The 20,148-nt window shown below is 42.3% G+C and overlaps 1 protein-coding gene across 1 annotated transcript in view; it reads left to right on the top strand.

The window, feature by feature from the left end:
* The window catches only part of usp43a (ubiquitin specific peptidase 43a), a 494,804-nt gene that overhangs the window by 389,904 nt on the left and 84,752 nt on the right, over nucleotides 1-20,148 (top strand). Inside the window, exon 7 of the mRNA XM_078225475.1 lies at nucleotides 15,488-15,635. Coding sequence (XP_078081601.1) covers nucleotides 15,488-15,635 — 148 coding nt within the window. The remainder of the gene's footprint in view (nucleotides 1-15,487; nucleotides 15,636-20,148) is intronic.

Raw genomic sequence — 20,148 nt, 5'->3', positions numbered from 1 at the left:
TAAAAGATTCTGGTTATATATCTCAGTCAAATAAAGTTACGGCTAGACTGTTGTATTGCGAGTTTAAATTGGAGCTGGAGCTTTGGAGGAATTTAATTTTGGCTGGAGAATGTTTGTCTATAAACCTGTTTTTTTTAAAAATTCATTCGTGGGACATGGGTGTCGCAGGCTGGGCCAATATTTATTGCCCATCCCTATTTGCCCTTGAACTGAATGGCCTGCTAGGCCATTTCATAGGGCAGTTGAGACTCAGCCACATTGCTGTGGCTCTGGAGTCGCATATAGGCCAGACCAGGTAAGGACCGCAGATTTCCTTCCCTAAAGGATATTAGTGAACCAGATGGGTTTTTCCGACAATTGACAATGGTTTCATGGTCATCGGTGGATTCTTAATTCCAGATATTTTTTATTGAATTCCAATGCCACCATCTGCTGTGGTGGGATTTGAACCCGGGTCCTCGGAACATTAGCTGAGTTTCTGGATTGACAGTCGAGCAATAATACCACTAGGCCACCGGCTCCCCGGCGTTTATTGTCTGCAAATAAAACCTGATCAGGTGAAGGTCATCTGGCAAATACATTCGCAGTGTAAAACATAAATGGGCAAACTTAACTCTGAGAAGAAACTAAACTTACTGATGGTGACTGAAGCAACTGTGTAGGATTTTCCACGACAAATTTTGGAAAGCTTTGGATCAAACTTGACTGAGTGAACATGGCTAGATGGTGATAGAGCTGTTATCCGTAAATATAAATGATAGAACTAATGGCCTGAATCTTCTGAGCAACAGCAATATTGCCGCTGTGCGAGAAGATTTTCCCGACCCAATACAACTACACATTTCTTCTGGGATCTTCCGATCCCAGCTATCAAAGAAATGTGCAGTGTACCTATTCCAGGGAATTCCATCAGAGTGGAATGAATAGAGTGTAGTTGACAGTTCAGAGACCGGATGTTTGGGACATTACCATTAGTGTTCTGTTGCAAGGGGCTACAGGGCATTCAGGGGATTGTGGATAGAATACCATAAGGTTTAGCTTGGCTATTCAAAAGGACAAGAAGCAAGCCAGAGTGAAAATAAATTGGCTGAGGGGTAACTTTGTTGGGGTGAGAATGGATCTAGCCTACGTACCTTGGAATCAAAACTTGGCCAGCAAAACTGCAGAGTAGCTAGTTCGGGTACAGATAAGGTATTGTCCCCATGAGGGGGAAAGGAAAGACGAACAAAGCCAGAGCTTCCAGGAAGGCAAAAGAGATGGAGGCCGGAATTCTTCCGTTTTGCATGCCCAGCTACCACCGATAGTGAGAACTGAGAATTTGGCACTCAGCCAAATCTCCGTTCACAGCAGCGGGACTGGATAATCCCAGCCGCGGGGAGGCTGGAGAATTTTGGCCGGGAAGTAAGATGAAACAGAGAAAGTATGACAGATGGAATGCTGATAATATAAGTGCTGAATCTAGAATGTTTGGAGGAGAAGTGAAAAAGTTAAAAGAACAAACAGAGTATGAGAAGAGACTGGCAGCTAACAAAAGGAAATTCAAATGGTGGATGGGCCGTAAAAGAATAGGCAGGATCATTACGCAGCTAAAGACAAGGCAGTGAGCATGGCTGAGGAATGGGGGCAGTTTAGAATTCTACAAAGGAAGACCAAGGGATTGATTAAGAAGGGGAAAGTGGCGTACAAGAGTGAGCTTGCCAGGGACATAAAAACTGATTGTAAAAGTTTCGATAGGCATGTCAACAGAAAAGACTGGTGAAGACAAATGTAGGTCCCTTACAGTCAGAAACAGGGGCATTTATAATGGGGATCAAAGAAATGGCTGACCAACTGAATACATACTTTGGTTCCACCTTCACAAAGGAGGACAAGAATGACACTTAATAAATGTTGGGGAACACAGGGTTTCGTGAAAGGGAGGAAGTGAGAAAATCAGTATTCGTAGAGAAGTAGTTTTGGGGAAATTGAAGGCTGATAAATCCCCAGGGCCTGATAATCTACATCCCAGAGTACTTAAGGAAGTGGCCCTCGAAATAATAGATGCATTAGTGATTCTCTTCCAAGATTCTATCACCTCTGGAACAATTCCTACAGATTGGAGGGTAACTAATGTAACCCCATTATTTAAAAAGGGAAATGGAGAGAAAACAGGAATTGCATACCAGTCAACCTGACGTTGGGAGTGGGAAAATTCTAGAGTCCATTTTCAAAGATTTTATAGCAGGGCACTTGGTAAACAGTGGTAGAATCGGACAATGTCAGCATGGATTTATGAAAGGGAAATCATGCTTGACAAATCTACTGGAATTCTTCGAGGATGTAACCAGTAGACTTGATGAGGGGGAGCCAATGACGTGGTTTATTTGGACTTTCAGAAGGCGTTTGACTAAATCCCATAGAGATTAACGTTTAAAATTAAAGCGCACGGCATTGGGGTATTGAGATGGATAGAAAACTGGTTGGCAGACAGGAAATAAAGAGTAGGAATAAATCGGCCTTTTTTTGAATGGCAAGCAGTGATTAGTGGGGTACCATAGGGATCAGTGCTAGGTCCTCAGCTATTCACAATATACATTAATGATTTAGATGAGGGAAATAAATGTAATATCTCCAAATTTACAGATTTAGGAAGTGTAAGTGGGTGCAAAGTGAGTCACAATGTGGACAAATGTGGAATGGACGGACATCAAGCGTTCTCCAAGGCGGCCTTCACGACACACGACAGCGCAGAGTCGCTGAGCAGAAACTGATAGCCAAGTTCCGCACACATGAGGACGGCCTAAACCGGGATGTTGGATTTATGTCACATTATCAGTAACCCCCACAGCTTTCCCCCTGATCTTGCAGAATCTTACTAGCTGTTCTGTCTGAAGACAATACACATCTCTTTAACCTGTGTTTAATGTTCCCTCCACCCACATTATCTGTACCTTTAAGACCTGGCTGGCTGTAGAGATTTGCATTCTAATTAGTATTCTGTAACTTGATTTCTGTGTCTCTGTGCACTGTTGGAGAACAGATTTTCACTCCATCTGACGAAGGGGCAGCACTCCGAAAGCTTATGGTATTTGCTACCAAATAAACCTGTTGGACTTTAACCTGGTGTTGTGAGACTTCTTACTGTGCTTACCCCAGTCCAACGCCGGCATCTCCACAACACAGATGAAATTTAATGCAGAGAATTGAGAAGTGATGCATTTTATTCAGAAGAATGAGGATATAAAATAAAAGTTTCAATTCTAAAGGGGGTGCAGGAGCCAAGGGACCTGGTGGTGAATGTACATAAATCAGTGAAGATGACAGGGCAGGCTGAGAAACTGGTTAAAAAGGCACATGGAATCCTGGGCTTTATCAGTAGAGTACAAAAACAAGGAAGCTTGTAGATTCATCCTCTACTGTGTCCGATTCAGGACACCACATTGTTTGAAGAATGTTGAATGCATTGTAGAGAATGCGGAAAATATTTATTAGAATGGCTCCCGGGGTGAGGGACTTCAGTTACATGGGTAAATTGTGGAGGCTGGGGCTGTTTGGATTTGATAGAGGTGTTCAAACTCCCGAGAGGACTTGGATAGGGTGGAGAGAAAAAAAACTGTTTCCTTTGGTGGAACTATTAAGAAGCAGACCGCGTCAATTTGAGATGAATGGCAAAAGAAGCAATGCACCATAAGGAAAAATGTTTTTAGACAGCCAATGGAATGCACTGCCTGAGAGTCAGGTGGAGCCAGGTCTAAGTTAGGTTTTCAAACGGGAATTGGATCAGTATCTGAAGATAGAAATATTGTGGGGAGAAGGACGGGTAGTGGAACTAGCTGAGTTGTTCTTGCATCGAGCCGGCATGGGCATGAAGGGCTGAATGGCCTCCCTCTGTACTATACCCGTTCAATGATTTTATTGAGATGGAACTGGAGAACATTTTCAAAGCTGCAGTTCAAAGTGTGACCATTTTGCACTTGAATGTTTTGTTTACTCAGTATGATTGCATTTCTGTGCAGTGGGAATGAGACGGACCTCTATGGCAGAAAGTTAGACCGATGTACAAACAAAATTGTCAAAGGACTCAGTTCTAAGATTCAATTTAGAAGCACCCCAAGGCAGCAAATGCTTTGTTATTCCAAGTATGTGGTCAGCAAGTTCGATATTGTTCTGTTGAATTCATTTTATTTCTTGTAAAACTATTTCATGTAATAAACTTAATTTATGGTTTTAGACTGGAATATATGGTGTGTCAGAATTATGTTTTCTGTCTGTTGAAGAGATCCAGAACTGCACAATCAGCACCTTATGCACTGCATTGCTGCGAAAGATCTGAATAATAGATATGTTATTCGAGAGACATACCCAGCCACTCAATTAATGCAAAGAGTTTTGAGTTTGGAGAAAGACCAATTAGCAACCATCAGGAACCTACCTACTTGCTGGATTGTGAGCCCAAGAAGGTTATTGGTTTGGTATCTGATTGATGAAAGCAGTCATAGTCCTTAACTCAGAGTCATAGAGGTTTACAGCATGGAAACAGGCCCTTGGGCCCAACTTGTCCATGCCACCCTTTTCTTAAAACCTTTAAGCTAGTCCCAATTGCCCGCATATCCCTCTATACCCATCTTACCCATGTGACTGTCTAAACGCTTTTTAAAAGACAAAATTGTACCCACCTCTACTACCACCTCTGGCAGCTTATTCCAGACACTCACCACCCTCTGTGTGAAAAAATTGCCCCTCTGGACACTTTTGTATCTCTCCCCTCTCACCTTAAACCTATGCCCTCTAGTTTTAGACTCCCCTACCTTTGGGAAAAGATATTGACTATCTAGCTGATCTATGCCCCTCATTATTTTATAGACCTCTATAAGATCACCCTTCAGCCTTCTACGCTCCAGAGAAAAAAGTCCCAGTCTATCCAGCCTCTCCTTATAACTCAAACCATCGAGTCCCGGTAGCACCCTAGTAAATCTTTTCTGCACTCTTTCTAGTTTAATAATATCCTTTCTATAATAAGGTGACCAGAACTGTACACAGTATTCAAGTGTGGCCTTACCAATGTCTTGTGCAACTTCAATAAAATGTCCCAATTCCTGTATTCAATGTTCTGACCAATGAAACCAAGCATGCTGAATGCCTTCTTCACCACTCTGTCCACTTGTGACTCAATTTTCAAGGAACTATGAATCTGTACCCCTAGATCTCTGTTCTGTAATTCTCCCCAATGCCCTACCACTAACTGAGTAAGTCCTGCCCTGGTTCAATCTACCAAAATGCATCACCTTATATTTATCTAAATTAAACTCCATCCGGCAGCCCACTGGCCCAATTGATCAAGATAGATTAGTTAGAAATTCTTGTCCCAGATTGGCTGAAATTATGGTCATCTATGCTTCTGTTCTGATTGGACAAAGGGACTCGATAATATTACATCCTTTGCATTTAGGGTGGCTCAGTGGTTAGCACTGCTGCCTCACAGCGCCAGGGACCCGGTTTCGATTCCATGCTTGGGTGACTGTCTGTGTGGGGTATGCACGTTCTCCCTGTGACTGCGTGGGTTTCCTCCGGGTGCTCCGGTTTCCTCCCACAGTCCAAAGATGTGCGGGTTAGATGGCTTAGCTATGGTAAATGCATGGGGTTAAGAGGATGGGGGGAGGGGTAGTCGTTGCAGGCTCAATGGGCTGAATGGCCTCCTAATGCAGTGTTGGGATTCTATGAGTAATGAATTTTTATTACTAACAAATCTAACATACTTTTCTTTCTACATTTCCATTTTACTCAAGTTTATCCTCCTGTCTCTCCCATGCACACACGCCATTGTCTGTTTAAAACGATGTTTTAAAATACACTTGCCACATGTGATAAACTGGCCCCAAATGTGTGGTGAATTGATGGGGGTCATTTTTAGAGCCACACAATACTGAGTTGGTTTAAAGTTTCAGCATAGGGTATAATAATGCGAGTCACTTTCTTGATGGCTGTTTGTCATCCATTCTTATTGAGCACGATAGAAACAGCATTCTGCTGTTAGACAGGAGTCCTATATCGGTCAGACCACAACTGGGTTAATCAAAATATAGATCAGGGTGGTAGTGACCTGGAAGCTAAAAGTCCATTTGTTCCAATGAAACAGGAAAAACAGGCCTCTGTCTGTAGCCAACTCTGTTCCTGTTCTCTCTGGGAACCTCGTAATGATGATACACTTAGATCTGCAGGATAGCTCTGTGAAAGCAGGGCTGGTCTTCAGAAGGATAGCTGTCCAGTTGCTTCTGGAATTTTCTTGGGGAATCTAACGACACAGTGGATGCGAACGGAAGAACTAGGTTTTACTTAGCAGCTACTTTTCATACAATAGTTGAAGTGCATGGGGTGCGGAGAGCTCTGCATGGCAGCCAAAGGAGGTTGAAATGTGCAGTTTTGGCACACTGGGCGAATGCAGCAACTTCCATAATGTGTCCAGCCTTCATAGATGTGCTGGAATGAGCGATTGAGAGGACTGGGCACTATTGACGTAAGAGGAGAGATTACAGGAAGATGGCCATGTTCCAACGATCTATTAAATGTGTTGACACTATGTTCGGAAATAGCAGGTGGTAGAGCGCAAACAAAATGAGACTTGGAACGTGAGGCCAATTCATAGAGATTTGTTGATTCATTTCCATCCCCGAGTCTCCTAATATTTCAATGCTGATAACATGCTGTGTTTCTCTTGTTCTAATCTTGATGGTTGTGCCTTCAGCCACCTGGGCCCTAAGCTCTGAAATCCCGCTCCGCATCCCCCCATCTCTCTACCTTTCTTTCCTCCTTGAAGATGTTCCTTAAAACTGAGTTTACCATATTTTTGGTCGCTTGCCCTCCTATCTCCTTGTGTGGTTTGGCATCATATTTTGTTTTGCAATGCCCTGTGAAGTACCTGGGAAGGATTTTTTTTATCAGATTGAGGGTGCTACATATATACAAGCTGTTGTTATGCAAAGTATACCCTACCCCTCCATGAAAGATAGTTAGGGGAGGGGGGGCACGGAATGGATTTTTTTCCCCCACAGTGTGTTTTTAGATGGCGGGAGGTAACGCATTGTTGCCGGGCGGCGGAATTGTTTGGTCCCACTGCTGCCAATGGGATTCCCCATTGAATCCACCATCTCCCAATGCCGGTAAACTTTGGGTGGGCGGGGATCACGGTCAGCAGGACAGGAATATCCCGCCAGTGGGAAGAGCTGGAAAAACTCCTGCCTGTACCTTGCGTAACTGGAAGCTCAGGTTACTTAGTGTGAAGCAATCTTCATAACTTTCATTTGCTGACTGTTAACTTAAGAAAGAATTATAACTACATGCGTAATGCATGCACAGACAAGCCTGCACATCAGTGAATAAAATCAGGGACACATCCATCCTTTTGGTATTGTAATTTAGCAGGAAGCAGTCTGCTGAAGAGTAGGTACCTAAATTCAGAATGTGTTTGGAAAGCAATCACATTTTTGATTCTGTTGAAATATGGTAAGATTTATATCATTCATTTTAAGGGATAGATACAATTGATTTTTCTTTAATAAAAAGAATGAAGACTCAAATCCTTGCCATTCTAATTTTCAGTCATGAAATCCTGTGTTCTGATTAACAAGCTGCCGATGATACATTTGTGGGAAATTCCTCTTTTTAGCTATTAATTCCTTCCTCAATAATGAGATACCATTCTTTATTTATAACTCTTTCTCACATAGTGTGCACTGCCTGATTTAAGGTGTCATATTAATCTGGTCACTTCATAAAGATACGCTCTGCTGCCGTCTCCACCAACGCTGTTCAATTTTTTAAAAGATCCCTTTATGTTTCTGCCATTTTTTTTAGGCAACTCTGCAATTTTTTTTCCCCAAGTGACCATTATTCTTACGTTAATTAATAGTGGGCATATGTTAACTTTATGAGGAATGTATGAGGAACGGTTGAGGACTGTGGATCTGTACTCGTTGGAGTTTAGAAAGATATGGGGGGATTTTATTGAAACTTACAGGATATTGCGAGGTCTGCATAGAGTGGGACGTGGAGAGGATGTTTCCACTAGTAGGAAAAACTAGAACCAGAGGGAACAACCTCAGGCTAAAGGGGCGATCCTTTAAAACAGAGATTAGGAGGAATTTCTTCAGTCAAAGTGGTGAATCTGTGGAACTCTTTGCCACAGAAGGCTGTGGAGGCCAGGTCATTGAGTGTCCTTAAGACAGAGATAGATAGGTTCTTGATTAATAAGGAGATCAGGGGTTATGGGGAAAAGGCAGGAAAATGGGGATGAGAAAAATATCAGCCATGATTGAATGGTTGAGCACTCTCGATGGGCTGAGTTGCCTAATTCTGCTCCTATATCTGATGATCTTTATACAATAGTGTAAAATGAGTGGTATTGGCAATGGAAGCAAATATAAAAACGTGTTGTCCATTTACTATCACACATTTTACACGATACCTCAAAGCCAAAGGCAGGGATTCTCTGATCTCGTTCACCCCACTGCCGCTGTCAGCGAGAATGGAGAATTTGACGCTCAGCCAACACACCATTCACTGCAGCGGGACCGGAGAATCCCAGGCGCGGGCGAGGTCAGAGAATTCTGGTCAAAGTCTTTTGTCGATGAGTACGGAAAATTACTCTATCTGGGAATATTCAAGTGCAGTCTAATCTGCCCACATCAGGCTGTTATCCAACATCTATCTATTATCCAACACCTCCTGCTTGAAGACAATCAGGGATAAGAAACCTGGGGCGGGATTTTCCAACCGAGCTCGCCCTAAGGCCAGAAGACCTTTGCATGGTCCATCCCTGCTTGCTAAGATTCCCATGGTGAGAAAGACGTGAAAATTCAGCCCCTGGATTTCTTTGTGATGTTGACTGATCATTAAGTTTTGATTATGTGGAGATGCCGGCGTTGGACTGGGGCAAGCACAGTAAGAAGTCTCACAACACCAGGTTAAAGTCCAACAGGTTTATTTGGTAGCACAAGCCACAAGCTTTTGGAGTGCTGCTCCTTCATCAGGTGAGTGGGAGTTCTGTTCACAAACAGGGCATATATAGATACAAACTCAATTTACAAGATAATGGTTGGAATGCGAATCTTTACAGGTAATCAAATCTTAAAGGTACAGACAATGTGAGTGGAGAGAGGGTTAAGCACAGGTTAAAGGGATGTGTATTGTCTCCAGCCAGGACAGTTAGTGAGATTTTGCAAGCCCAGGCAAGTCGTGGAGGTTATAAGTAGTGTGAAATGAACCCAAGATCCCGGTTGAGGCCGTCCTCGTGAACTTGGCTATCAGTTTCTGCTCAGCGATTCTGCATTGTGTGTCGTGAAGGTCGCCTTGGAGAGCGCTTACCCGAAGATCAGAGGCTGAATGCCCGTGACTGCTGAAATGTTCCCCGACAGGAAGGGAACACTCCTGCCTGGTGATTGTCAAGCAGTGTTCATTCATCCGTTGTCGTAGCGTCTGCATGGTCTCCCCAATGTACCATGCCTTGGGACATACTTTCCTGCAGCGTATCAGGTAGACAACGTTGGCCGAGTCGCAAGAGTATGTACCGTGTACCTGGTATTGGCCAGGATCTCGGAGAGTACTCCCCTGCACTTCCTCAAAATAATTCCATGGGATCTTTCGGTCATTCCGCCCCCCCCATACATCCTTTGTCTTGGCATCCCTTTTATCTCCTTGTACTACTACTAGAAATGTTTTTCTATGTTAAAAGGGCTACACAAATGGAAGTACTGTTAAGCAATGGGTGTGGAGTACTACCACACTGCACAACACAGCGCCAGGGACCCGGGTTCAATTCCCAGCTTGGGTCACTGTCTGTGAGGAGTCTGCACATTCTCCCATGTCTGCGTGGGTTTCCTCCGGGTGCTCCGGTTTCCTCCCACAGCCCGAAAGACGTGCTGGTTAGGTGCATTGGCCATGCTAAATTCTCCTGTGTAGCCGAACAGGTGCCGGAGTGTGGCGACTGGGGGGCTTTTCACAGTAACTTCATTGCAGTGTTAATGTAAGCCGACTTGTGACACCAATAAATAAACTTAACCTATACACAACAGTAGCTTCACCATGCCCACAGGACTGAGGACCACATGGGAATAAGTTCTGCGAATGTTTTATACTGCCACTCAACTTTTCCAAGCATTTTTGTTTCTTAGAGTCTCTAACTGTTTTATAGAAGCTGAATTTGCCTTCTTTGTACCTTAAGATTTCTTAAGAAGAAAAATGTTAGCTTTATTCTGGACATAAATGTGCCAAAAAATGAGAACAACCATTCCACTGGGATATGCCTTTTCCCTTTTATATTCATCACTATATTCAGAAACAAATGGATTTGTAGAGCAAATTAGGGGGGAGATAAGATCCCATTGCGTATGAATGAGGGAATGGCTGAATGTAAATATCTGCTTGGCTGCCATTTTGTTTTAAGAATGGCTGTTTGTAGCACCAGGAATAAAGACATTTATTTTACATATTCTCACATGTGCAGTTACAATTAGAAACTTATAAGATGGTTATGTTTTGGAACTGTGCCCTAAAACTTAGGGTAAAACAAAGGAAGCCACGTGACCTCTGCTTAACAATAGGTCTGGGCGATGAGGCTGTTAAAGGTTAAAGGAAGATATGAGGTATTCACACTTGCAGACAATGACAAAGGCATTTTGATGCAAGTGGATAGCCTGTGAGCTTCCAAATCCCAGGGAAGTGCTATAAATTTCAACTTGTAAAAGGGTGTACTTTGAACGGTCCATTTGATTCTAGGATCAGATAGATTTGGGGTCTGAAGAATAACTAAACAACCATTTCTACCTGGATACAAGGCCCAGGTAATTCACGTTGCTCTGCAGAAGGGTGCAGAGGAGGCCATTGTAAAGATCTGGTTTCAGGTGATTAAAATATCACCAAAACATCACTGACTATCAAAAATAGGTCAGTCTGCCAGGGTCCAGGAGGATGAGGGCAGTAAAGGTCAAAAACCTCTATGGTTCACCCAGCCAGAATGCAGGTAGTAGCTTGTGTTCAGATTGAAAAGGCAAAATTTGTGAGGAGTAAAATGTGGCTGGAAGATTGCCTAGCTTGCAGTACAGGGAGTTTCTCCAGGAATACTTAGTGTGTTGGATAGTTCTGGGGGTAGATTGACAAAGGAAAAGAACATAAGTAAACCCTGGGGCATTAAGAATCACTTTGACCTGATTTTGGGAGAATGAAATGTCCACTTGAAGGACAGTGTGAAGTGTGTTAGCTAAAGAAGGGGAGTGGTATTCTGTTCTGTAATTTAATGTGTAAGTTACCTACAAATATATTAGCCAGAATTTTCATGCTGGCAGAATCTTCTGGTCCCACTGGCGGCGCACCCCGCAGCAGGCTTCCTGATGGCATGGGGTGCAATCAATGGGAAATCCATGGGAAGGCCAGAAAATCCCCCTTGTTGTTTGGTTCATAGTGCTTTTAGTTTTTCATTACAGTAAATGTCTTAAAACTTGAAATCTTGTCATATCATCCTTTCAGCCATTAACTGGAAGTTCAAATTTATTTTCAAAAATTTTCAGTCTCTACAAGGGTCATGGCAATATAAAGTGAGAAACAAGGATGAAGTCTGTTTTTAAATGATATTGTTCAATAGCTTGTGATAAAATGTTCTGAAAGTACAGCAAATGTAAGTTAGCCAGAACTGTACTGTTTAGGAAAGTATGTCAGGTACAGTAGAGTGCATTTCTAGATGCCATACTTTACTCCAATGCAAGTTAAGGCTAAATACCAACCCTTTTGAGAGATTTTATAGGCAGCCAATTGCCTACAAGTATATTTTGTGCTGCTTTGAACTTGCACATTCTAGAAGGTAAATAACCCAAGATTCATGCTTAAGCATTCTTTTGGCACCTGTTTTATTTGTAATTTCTAAATTTGGAGCTTTATTTGGGCAACATTTTAACTGCCCTACATTTTTGAGGTTCTTGTATTCACAGGCTGGTTTGTTCTTGCTGAGAGCTAGTCTGGCCTCGAGGGGCTGAATGGCCTCTTCCTTTGCTGCATGAGCATTCTATTTGTTTTCTAACCAAATTGTTTGCTGCTTTGTATGACCAGTCACCAAAAGCCATAAAGATGTGAAGCTTATTGGAAACATTTAAAATGAAGTCCCTCATCCGTGGTACCATTCTAGTAAATCTCCTCCCTGTCCCCTCTCCAAGGCATTGACATCCTTCCGAAAGTGTATGTCCACACTTGAATACAGTGCTCCAGTTGAAACCAAGCAAACGTTTTATAAAGGATTAGTATCGCTTCCTTGTTTTATACTCTATTCCTCTTTTAATAAATGGCAAGAATCCCATTTTTAATGGTCTTCTCAAAATTGCACACATCTCTGTTCTTGCACTCTCTTCAAAATTTTAGATCATAATGCCTGAGCTCATTCTTTTAAAGTTAAAAATTAAGGTTTATTTATCAGTCACAAGTAAAGCTCACATTAACACTGCAATGAAGTTACCGTGAAATTCCCCTCGTTGCCACATTCTGGCGCCTGTTCGGGTCAATGCACCTAACCAGCACGTCTTTCAGACTGTTGAAGGAAATCGGAGCACCCGGAGGAAATCCACGCAGACACAGGAGAACATGCAAAATCTGCACAGACAGTGACCCAAGCCAGGAATCGAACCTGGGTCCCTGGCGCTGCGAGGCAGCAATGCTAACCACTGTGCCACCGTGCAGCCCCAATTTTTGCCAAAATATATTTCTTTACACTTCTGTACATTAACTTACACCTGCCATGATCTGTCTGTCTTACCAGCCTATCTTTGTTCTCCTGAACTCTGTTACTATCTCCTCAGTGTTTGCTATATTTCCAGGTTTCTTATCATCTGCAAACATTGAAATGATGCCCTGGATTCCCAAATCCAGGGTATGCATATATATCACAAAGAGCTTTGGACTTTTTGAGTACCTCTGAAGAACATCGCTGCATTCTTCCCTCCAGCCTGATAAACTACCATTCACCACTCCTCTGGTTTCTGTCTCTCAATTAGTTTGATATCCATGCTGGTATTCATTTAATGCCATCAGTTTGAACTTTGCGAACAAATATAACATGTGGTTCTTTTTCAAATCCATTTTGAAAGTCCATATAGCCTAATTGCATTACCCTCACCAGCCCTCTCCGTTTTCGATCAAGTTAGTCAAAGATGATTAACGGCACGGTGGCACAGTGGTTAGCACTGCTGCCTCACAGCACCAGAGATCCAGGTTCAATTCTGGCCTTGGGTCACTGTCTGTTTGGAGTTTGCAATTCGCCCCGTGTCTACGTGGGTTTCCTCCGGGTGCTCTGGTTTCCTCCCACAGTGCAAAGATGTGCTGGTTAGATTGATTAGCCATGCTAAATTGCCTTAGCATCCCACGATGTGTAGGTTAGGGAAATTAATGGGGTAAATCTGTGGGGTTATTGGATAAAGCTGCTCTGTTTGAGAGTCGGTGCATAGAAACTTTTATAACAGGGTTAGACAGGGTAGGTTCAGAAAGAATGTGCAGAAAGAACTGGGGGTCATAGTTTGAGGATAAGGGGTAAACCTTTTGGAACTGAGGTGAGGAGAAATTTCTCCATCCAGAGGGTGGTGAATGTGTGGAATTCACGACACGGAATGTAGTTGAGGCCAAAACGTTGTCTGATTTCAAGAAGAAATTAGATATAGCTCTTGGGGCTAAAGGGATCAAGAAATATGGCGGAAGGGGGGATCAGGATATTGAATTTGATGATCAGCCATGATCAAAATGAATGGCGGAGCAGACTCGAAGGGCTGAATGGCCTACTCCTGCTTCTAGTTTCTATGTTTCCATGACTCGATGGGCCAAATGGCCACCTCCTGCACTGAAGGGATTCTATGACTCGCTTAACAAATCAGTTATGCTTTTCATTTATTGGCCCACACTTTACCAAATGCCAATTCATTCGTTCCACACTATTGTCACTCAATTTTTCCTACTTACTGACTTTCGGAAACATTGTGCACCGTTCAGGGTCGAACCTGAGTTTTGGTCTCCTTATTTAAGGAAGGATGTAAACGCATTGGATGTGGTTCAGAAAAGGTTTACTCGATTGATACCTGGAGATAGCGGGTTGTCTTATGGGGATTGGTTGGATGGATTGGGCATGTTTCCATTGGAGTTTAGAAGAGTGTGGAATGATTTGATTGAAGTATACAAAATCCTAAATGGTCTTGACTCAAAGTGGACTGGGAAAGGATGTTTCCTCTTGGGTAAGTCCAGAACTAGGGGATACTGTTTTAAAATGAGGGGTCACCCTTTTATTTGATTTGATTTATTATTGTCATGTGTATTAGTATACAGTGAAAAGTATTATTTCTTTTACGCTGAACAGACAAAGCATACTGGATATACAGAAGGAAAGGAGAGGCTGCAGAATGTAGTGTTACAGTCATAGCTAGGTTGTAGAGAAAGATTAACTTCATGCAAGGTAGGTCCATTCAAAAGTCTGATGGCAGCAGGGAAGAAGCTGTTTTTGAGTCGGTTGATACATGTTCTCCGACTTTTGTATCTTTTTCCCGACGGAAGAAGGTAGAAGGGGTCCTTAATTATGCTGGCTGCTTTTCCGAGGCAGCGGGAAGTGTTGACGGTGTCAGTAGATGGGGGACTGGTTTGCGTGATGGATTGGGCTATGTTCACGACCCTTTGTAGTTTCTTGCGGTCTTGGGCAGAGCAGGAGCCATACCAAGCTGTGAGACAACCAGAAAGAATGTTTTCTATGGTGCATCTGTAAAAATTGGTAAGAGTTTAGGACAGGGATGAGGAAAATAAAAAATATCTGAGGGTTGTGAGGTGTTGGAACACTCTGCCTCAGAAGGCGGTGGAGGCGGAGTCATTAAATATTTTTGAAGTGGAGGTAGGTAGATTCTTGTTAGGCAAGGATTATCGGATGTGGATGGGAATGTAGAATTCAAAAGCAAACAGATCTTATTGAATGGAGTAGCAGGCTCGAAGGGGCCGAATGGCCTACTTCTGCTCCCATTTTGTACGTTCGTATGTACAAGGTGTGAATCATACATAATGAAATCACACTACGATAGCAAGTGGTGGAGGAAAATGTAATATGGAATATTATAAATTAGATGGTGGGAACAGGACAAGGAGAAAGAGGTCAAGCTGGTAACAAGGTCAATTTTAAAAGTTGATATCAGGAATCTCTTCACATGAAGACTGTTCAATACCCTTGTGGACTTCGTATTAAATGACAGAAGGGTAAACTCATTCAATATGGACAGTGTCAGTCTTACTGTGTAATTGATTAAGATGAGCCAAATTGCCTTGTTCATCCAAATCTATCCTATGAAAAGAAGTCTGAACTGCGTTTCAAAAATGATTATACTGTTTTCAAGTGGAGAAAATAAAGTTGGTACTTCACCGAACTCAGCAGTTTTGCTTTATTTTCACTTTTTTGGCAAATAAATTAAATCTGACGCTTACACTAAGTATCTTATGTCTTATTGCGAAACAGGGCGTTACCAGAACATGACTGCATCTTCTTTCAAGGCTGCCTCCGATAGCTTTGAAGCACCTCCAATCGAGTCCATTCAGCAGGGTGCAGCTGGCAAAGTGCTTCTTCTCATCTGCAACTCAGCAGGAACGGGGCAGCAAGCTGTCAGGTAACTCAGCACTTTGGGAGGGAAATTGTGGCCTTTGCTCATCTCAGTCTTGAAAAGTCATCGTGAATTTAAAAAGTGGGGTTTAATTGCTTTAAATTTTCACCTCCATTTTTGTTAACATTAACAATGACAGGAATTTCACCCGCTCTATCTTTAAGCTATGGGAATCATACAGTGCAGAAGAGTCTGCACCAACATAGGAATCCTCCGCTCTCTCGAACTTTCCCTGGCCCGCTACATTGTGAGGAGTTTGCATTTCGTATCCATTCACTGAGCTGGCTATCAAACATGGCAAGGCCCAGAGCAAACAGACTGAGGGCGGAATTTTCCTGTCCCACCTGCTACAGGAATCCTTGCAGGCAGGACACAAACCATGCAAAGGTCCCTTGGCCTCGGGCAGGATTTTCCGGTCTTGGGGCGAGCACGGCCAGAAAATCCCGTCCTGACGTTCTATCAGTTGGATTTGACATGGTGGCACAGTGGTTAGCACTGCTGCCTCACAACGCTGGGGACCCGGTTTTGATTCCCGGATTGGTTCACTGTCTGTGCGGAGTCGGCACGTTCTCTCCGTGTCTGTGTGGGTTTCCTCCGGGTGCGCCGGTTTCCTCCCACATCGCAAAAGATGTTTTGGTTAGCTGCATTGGCCATGCTAAATTTTCCCTCCGTGTTACCCGAACAGGCGCCTGAGTGTGGCGACTAGGGGATTTTCACAGTAACTTCATTGCAGTGTTAATGTAAGCCTACTTGTGACACTAATAAATAAACTTTAAGTTTAAAAAAACTTCAGGTATCTTTAAAGAAAATAGGATGCTTATAGTGATTCACATTGATCTTTAGACAATTAAATCCACCAAAACGTTACCACAAATTCATTATTTCTGATAAGAACTGTGTAAAGCTGCATTTAAAGAGAGGGGTGTCCTGAAAACGTGAGCAAGTTACCGCCAGTTAATGAGCTGGTTATATGCAGCTTCACTCAGCTGCTCAGCACATCAGTTCAACAATTTTTGCCTCCAACCGGCAGAGATGAAGGTGAGACGTTCTTTCATGTTGTGATGCATGTTCCCAAAGCAACACCTACACACAATGCTACCTGGTCAGCAAGCACTGACAATTTCCCATCATTCTCATCCATTTTTAACATTCTGATTTCAAAGTCACAGGACAATTGGACACTGCAAACATATAGATTATACTTCTCAAAGAATCTGCTGGTCGTTGCAATCGACTCAGTTACCAACAGAAGCCCAACTGGGCGAGAATCATCAAGTCACCTGTCACCAGCTAGACAGTAATCCAGTGTTGAGATTTTCCAGCTTTTAATTAAAACAAGCAAAGCTTTTTTTAAAAGTAGTAGTTTAAAAAAACAGGTCTGTTCTTGCAGGGCAGGTGCGTGCAAGGGTGAGCTGCTTGCATTTATATCAGAGCACTTGCAGCATCATAGTGCAAGCTGCATGAAAAACCTGTCATGCAATTAGATGCAGCTGTAATTGCTGACTGTGACAGGAGAGAAAATATATTTTACCTGTTAGTTCCGAGCAAGTGAGCGTGCCCTGCGGTTAAAATGCTGATCGATATCTGCTTTAAGCAGTTCTGCCAGCTAAGTGTGGCATTCGGAGACCATTGAATCAATATTTGAACCTTGCGTTCAGACCAGACCTTGCAATTTGCTTGTGTTGTTTAGTCCACTGTGATACATTTATTAATCACATTGTAGTGTTGCTCTGCTTATTTTCTGTTGCAAATGTTGTCATCAGCTGACCTATTCTCGTTGTCCCTGAATAAATCATTTGAGAAAGCAGGTTCTTTCTCTTCAAATTGGCGTGACATAGCATTGTAGACTTTTCAGGCATGCAATCTGTCCTGAATTTAAACGGTCACTGCCGCTTAAAATGCACCAAAATGTGATTTGAAATTCTTTTTCCCTTCATTTTTCCGGCCTTCCAGATGTGGATTCGGGAAATGTAGATTCAGATTTCACTAGTGCAAGCACTTGGCAGAGATGTTTTAATTAAACATCAGGTCTAAAAAGATCTACACGCTATTCACAAGAAGTACACTAGTCTCTTGAAGGATTTTAATATTTAATCTTGATCTGAAGGAGAGTTTTCTCGAGTGTTTGTGTTAGATGCAGAGTCATATGCCTCTTGAGTGGAATGTCACATTTGATAATGTGAACTTGGAAACTTTGTTTCTCCCCACACAAAACAGCCTGGAGTTGCTGGCCATCAAGGATTCATCAGAATTTCTGTTAGCTGTCTTAATTAACTACTAAAACAAAATAACATCAATAAAATAGCATGCACTTTGAAACCAGAAGGACCAAACTATTTTAAGTGTTTAGTTTTGTTTAATTCTTTATGTGTATCTTTTTGTCTTCACATACAAACTTATATTGTAAACTTTCTGAAATGTGTTTATTTCCCAAAGTGTTTGTTTTATAGGGGTATTAAGATGTAATTATGAAATAAGATTACTTTACTATTAAGTTTGTTTATTTATTAGTGTCACAAGTTGGCTTACATTAACCCTGCAATGAAGTTACTGTGAAAATCCCCTAGTCGCCACACTCCTTAAGGTCCACTACTTTTGGAGATTAACTGGGTGAAAATTTTGAACTGTAGACCAATATTGCAGTGAATTAGAATGGGCTGGATCTTTGCTGGAGCAGGATATCTCTGTGTGTGTCGTTTTCCTATACACATAAGTTTGAGTATAGTTAGCATCGTAACTGCTGGACGTGTGAGTTTACAACAGCGTGGCGAGGAGCAACTGGGACCTGAGTAAATGATGGGACCAACAGAGTATCTCCTGCCTCCTAACTCGCATCAGGTCCAATTCGCCAATCCCAATGCTTGCTGACTGACCTACATGGCCTCCTGCTCCTCTGCTCCTATGTCTTATGGTCTTATTAAGGGAATCGTGGGTTACGGGGATAAGGCGGAAAAGTGGAGCTGAGGATTATCAGATCAGTCATGATCTCATTAAATGGCAGAGCAGACTTGATGGGCCGAATGGCCTACTTCTGCTCCTATGTCCTATGGTCTCCTGGTTAAACAATTCCTTGGATGCAATCTTCCCAGCCATTTACGCTATGCTCCTTCCTGCAGCAAGGTCAGAGAATTTGGTGCCCAGCCAAATCTCTGTTCACTACAGCGGAATGGGAAAATCCTGCCAGCTGTAACGTCCCGACCTTTGATTTTTCAAGTTATCATCCCTGTTTTCAAATTCCTCCAGGGCCTCATCCCTCCTTACCTCCTTCAGCCCTACAACCCTCAAGATCTCTGCAATCCTCCAATTTTAATTACTCCACCATTTGTGTTCATGCCTTCATCTGCCAAGACTACTGAATTCTCTCTTTAAACCTTCCTTCCCCCTCATCTCCCTTGATGTGGAGATGCCGGCGTTGGACTCTGGTGGGCACAGTAAGAAGTGTCACAACACCAGATTAAAGTCCAACAGGTTTATTTGGAATCACAAGCTTTGAGTGCTGCTCCTTCCTCAAGGTGAATCATCACTCACCTGATGAAGGAGCTGTGCTCCGACAGTTTGTGATACCAAATAAACGTGTTGGACTTTAACCTGGTCTTCTGAAACTTCTTACTGTCTCCATCTCCCTTCAGTGCTCCTTAAAACCTATCTCTTTTTGGTCATCTGTCCTACTATTTAGTTGATGGCCCAAAATATTGTTTGATAATTCTCTTCTGAAACACCGCGCAATACATTAAAAATGCTATCAGTGCAAGTTGTTGTTAAGCAATGAAAGTTAAGGTCTAAAAATAAAACCGGGTTGACAAACAAGGCGGGTGTATTAGGGCAAATCAGCTACAGAAAGAGAAAAGAGAGAGAGGGAGGGAAAAAGATACAGAAATAAAACAGAAGCAATTTACTACCTGTAGGATTAAGATCGCACAGTTTAAATTGTTCCCTTTCTGGGCCAGCGAGGTTGATTGGCATTAAATTTATAATGATCAGGTTCAATGAGCGTTCAGCATGAACATTAACTTTGTTTAGCAAGTTCTTAAAAATCACTTGGATTTGAGGATGGGATGCCATTTCTACTCGAACCTATTTGCCTATTGCCGCCACACACACAATTTGCCATGAACCAGTGTTTTAAAACATAGGCTTAAATAAATGTTTGCTTCAGAATTTTTTTTAAATATTTAGGTGTGATAGCTTCTTGCAATTTGATTAATTAGCTGATAATGGGCTTATCACAAAAATAAGCATGTTTAAACAATGTCAATCAAATTGCAGGTAACCTGATTTTAAATAACTGAAAATGACTTTTTAAAGCTATACAAAATCATCTGTCAGTTTTACAGCAGTACAGTAGTTGTGGTCAGTTTCTTAGTGAAGTAGAATAATGCATATTTGAAAGCTTTTATTGCATACCTATTAGTGTTCCTGTGTCCAAAAGAAAGAGCTTAAAATTTAGACATTACTCAAAACCCTTCGAACCAGAATAGTTATCAGGAACAATTAGGGGAAGGCAGTGGTGTAGTGGTAT

This window comes from Mustelus asterias, chromosome 12, assembly GCF_964213995.1.
Source record: "Mustelus asterias chromosome 12, sMusAst1.hap1.1, whole genome shotgun sequence".
Lineage (NCBI taxonomy): Eukaryota > Metazoa > Chordata > Chondrichthyes > Carcharhiniformes > Triakidae > Mustelus > Mustelus asterias.
Note: the sequence above shows the minus strand (reverse complement) of the source record. Positions and strands in the feature narration are given on the sequence as shown.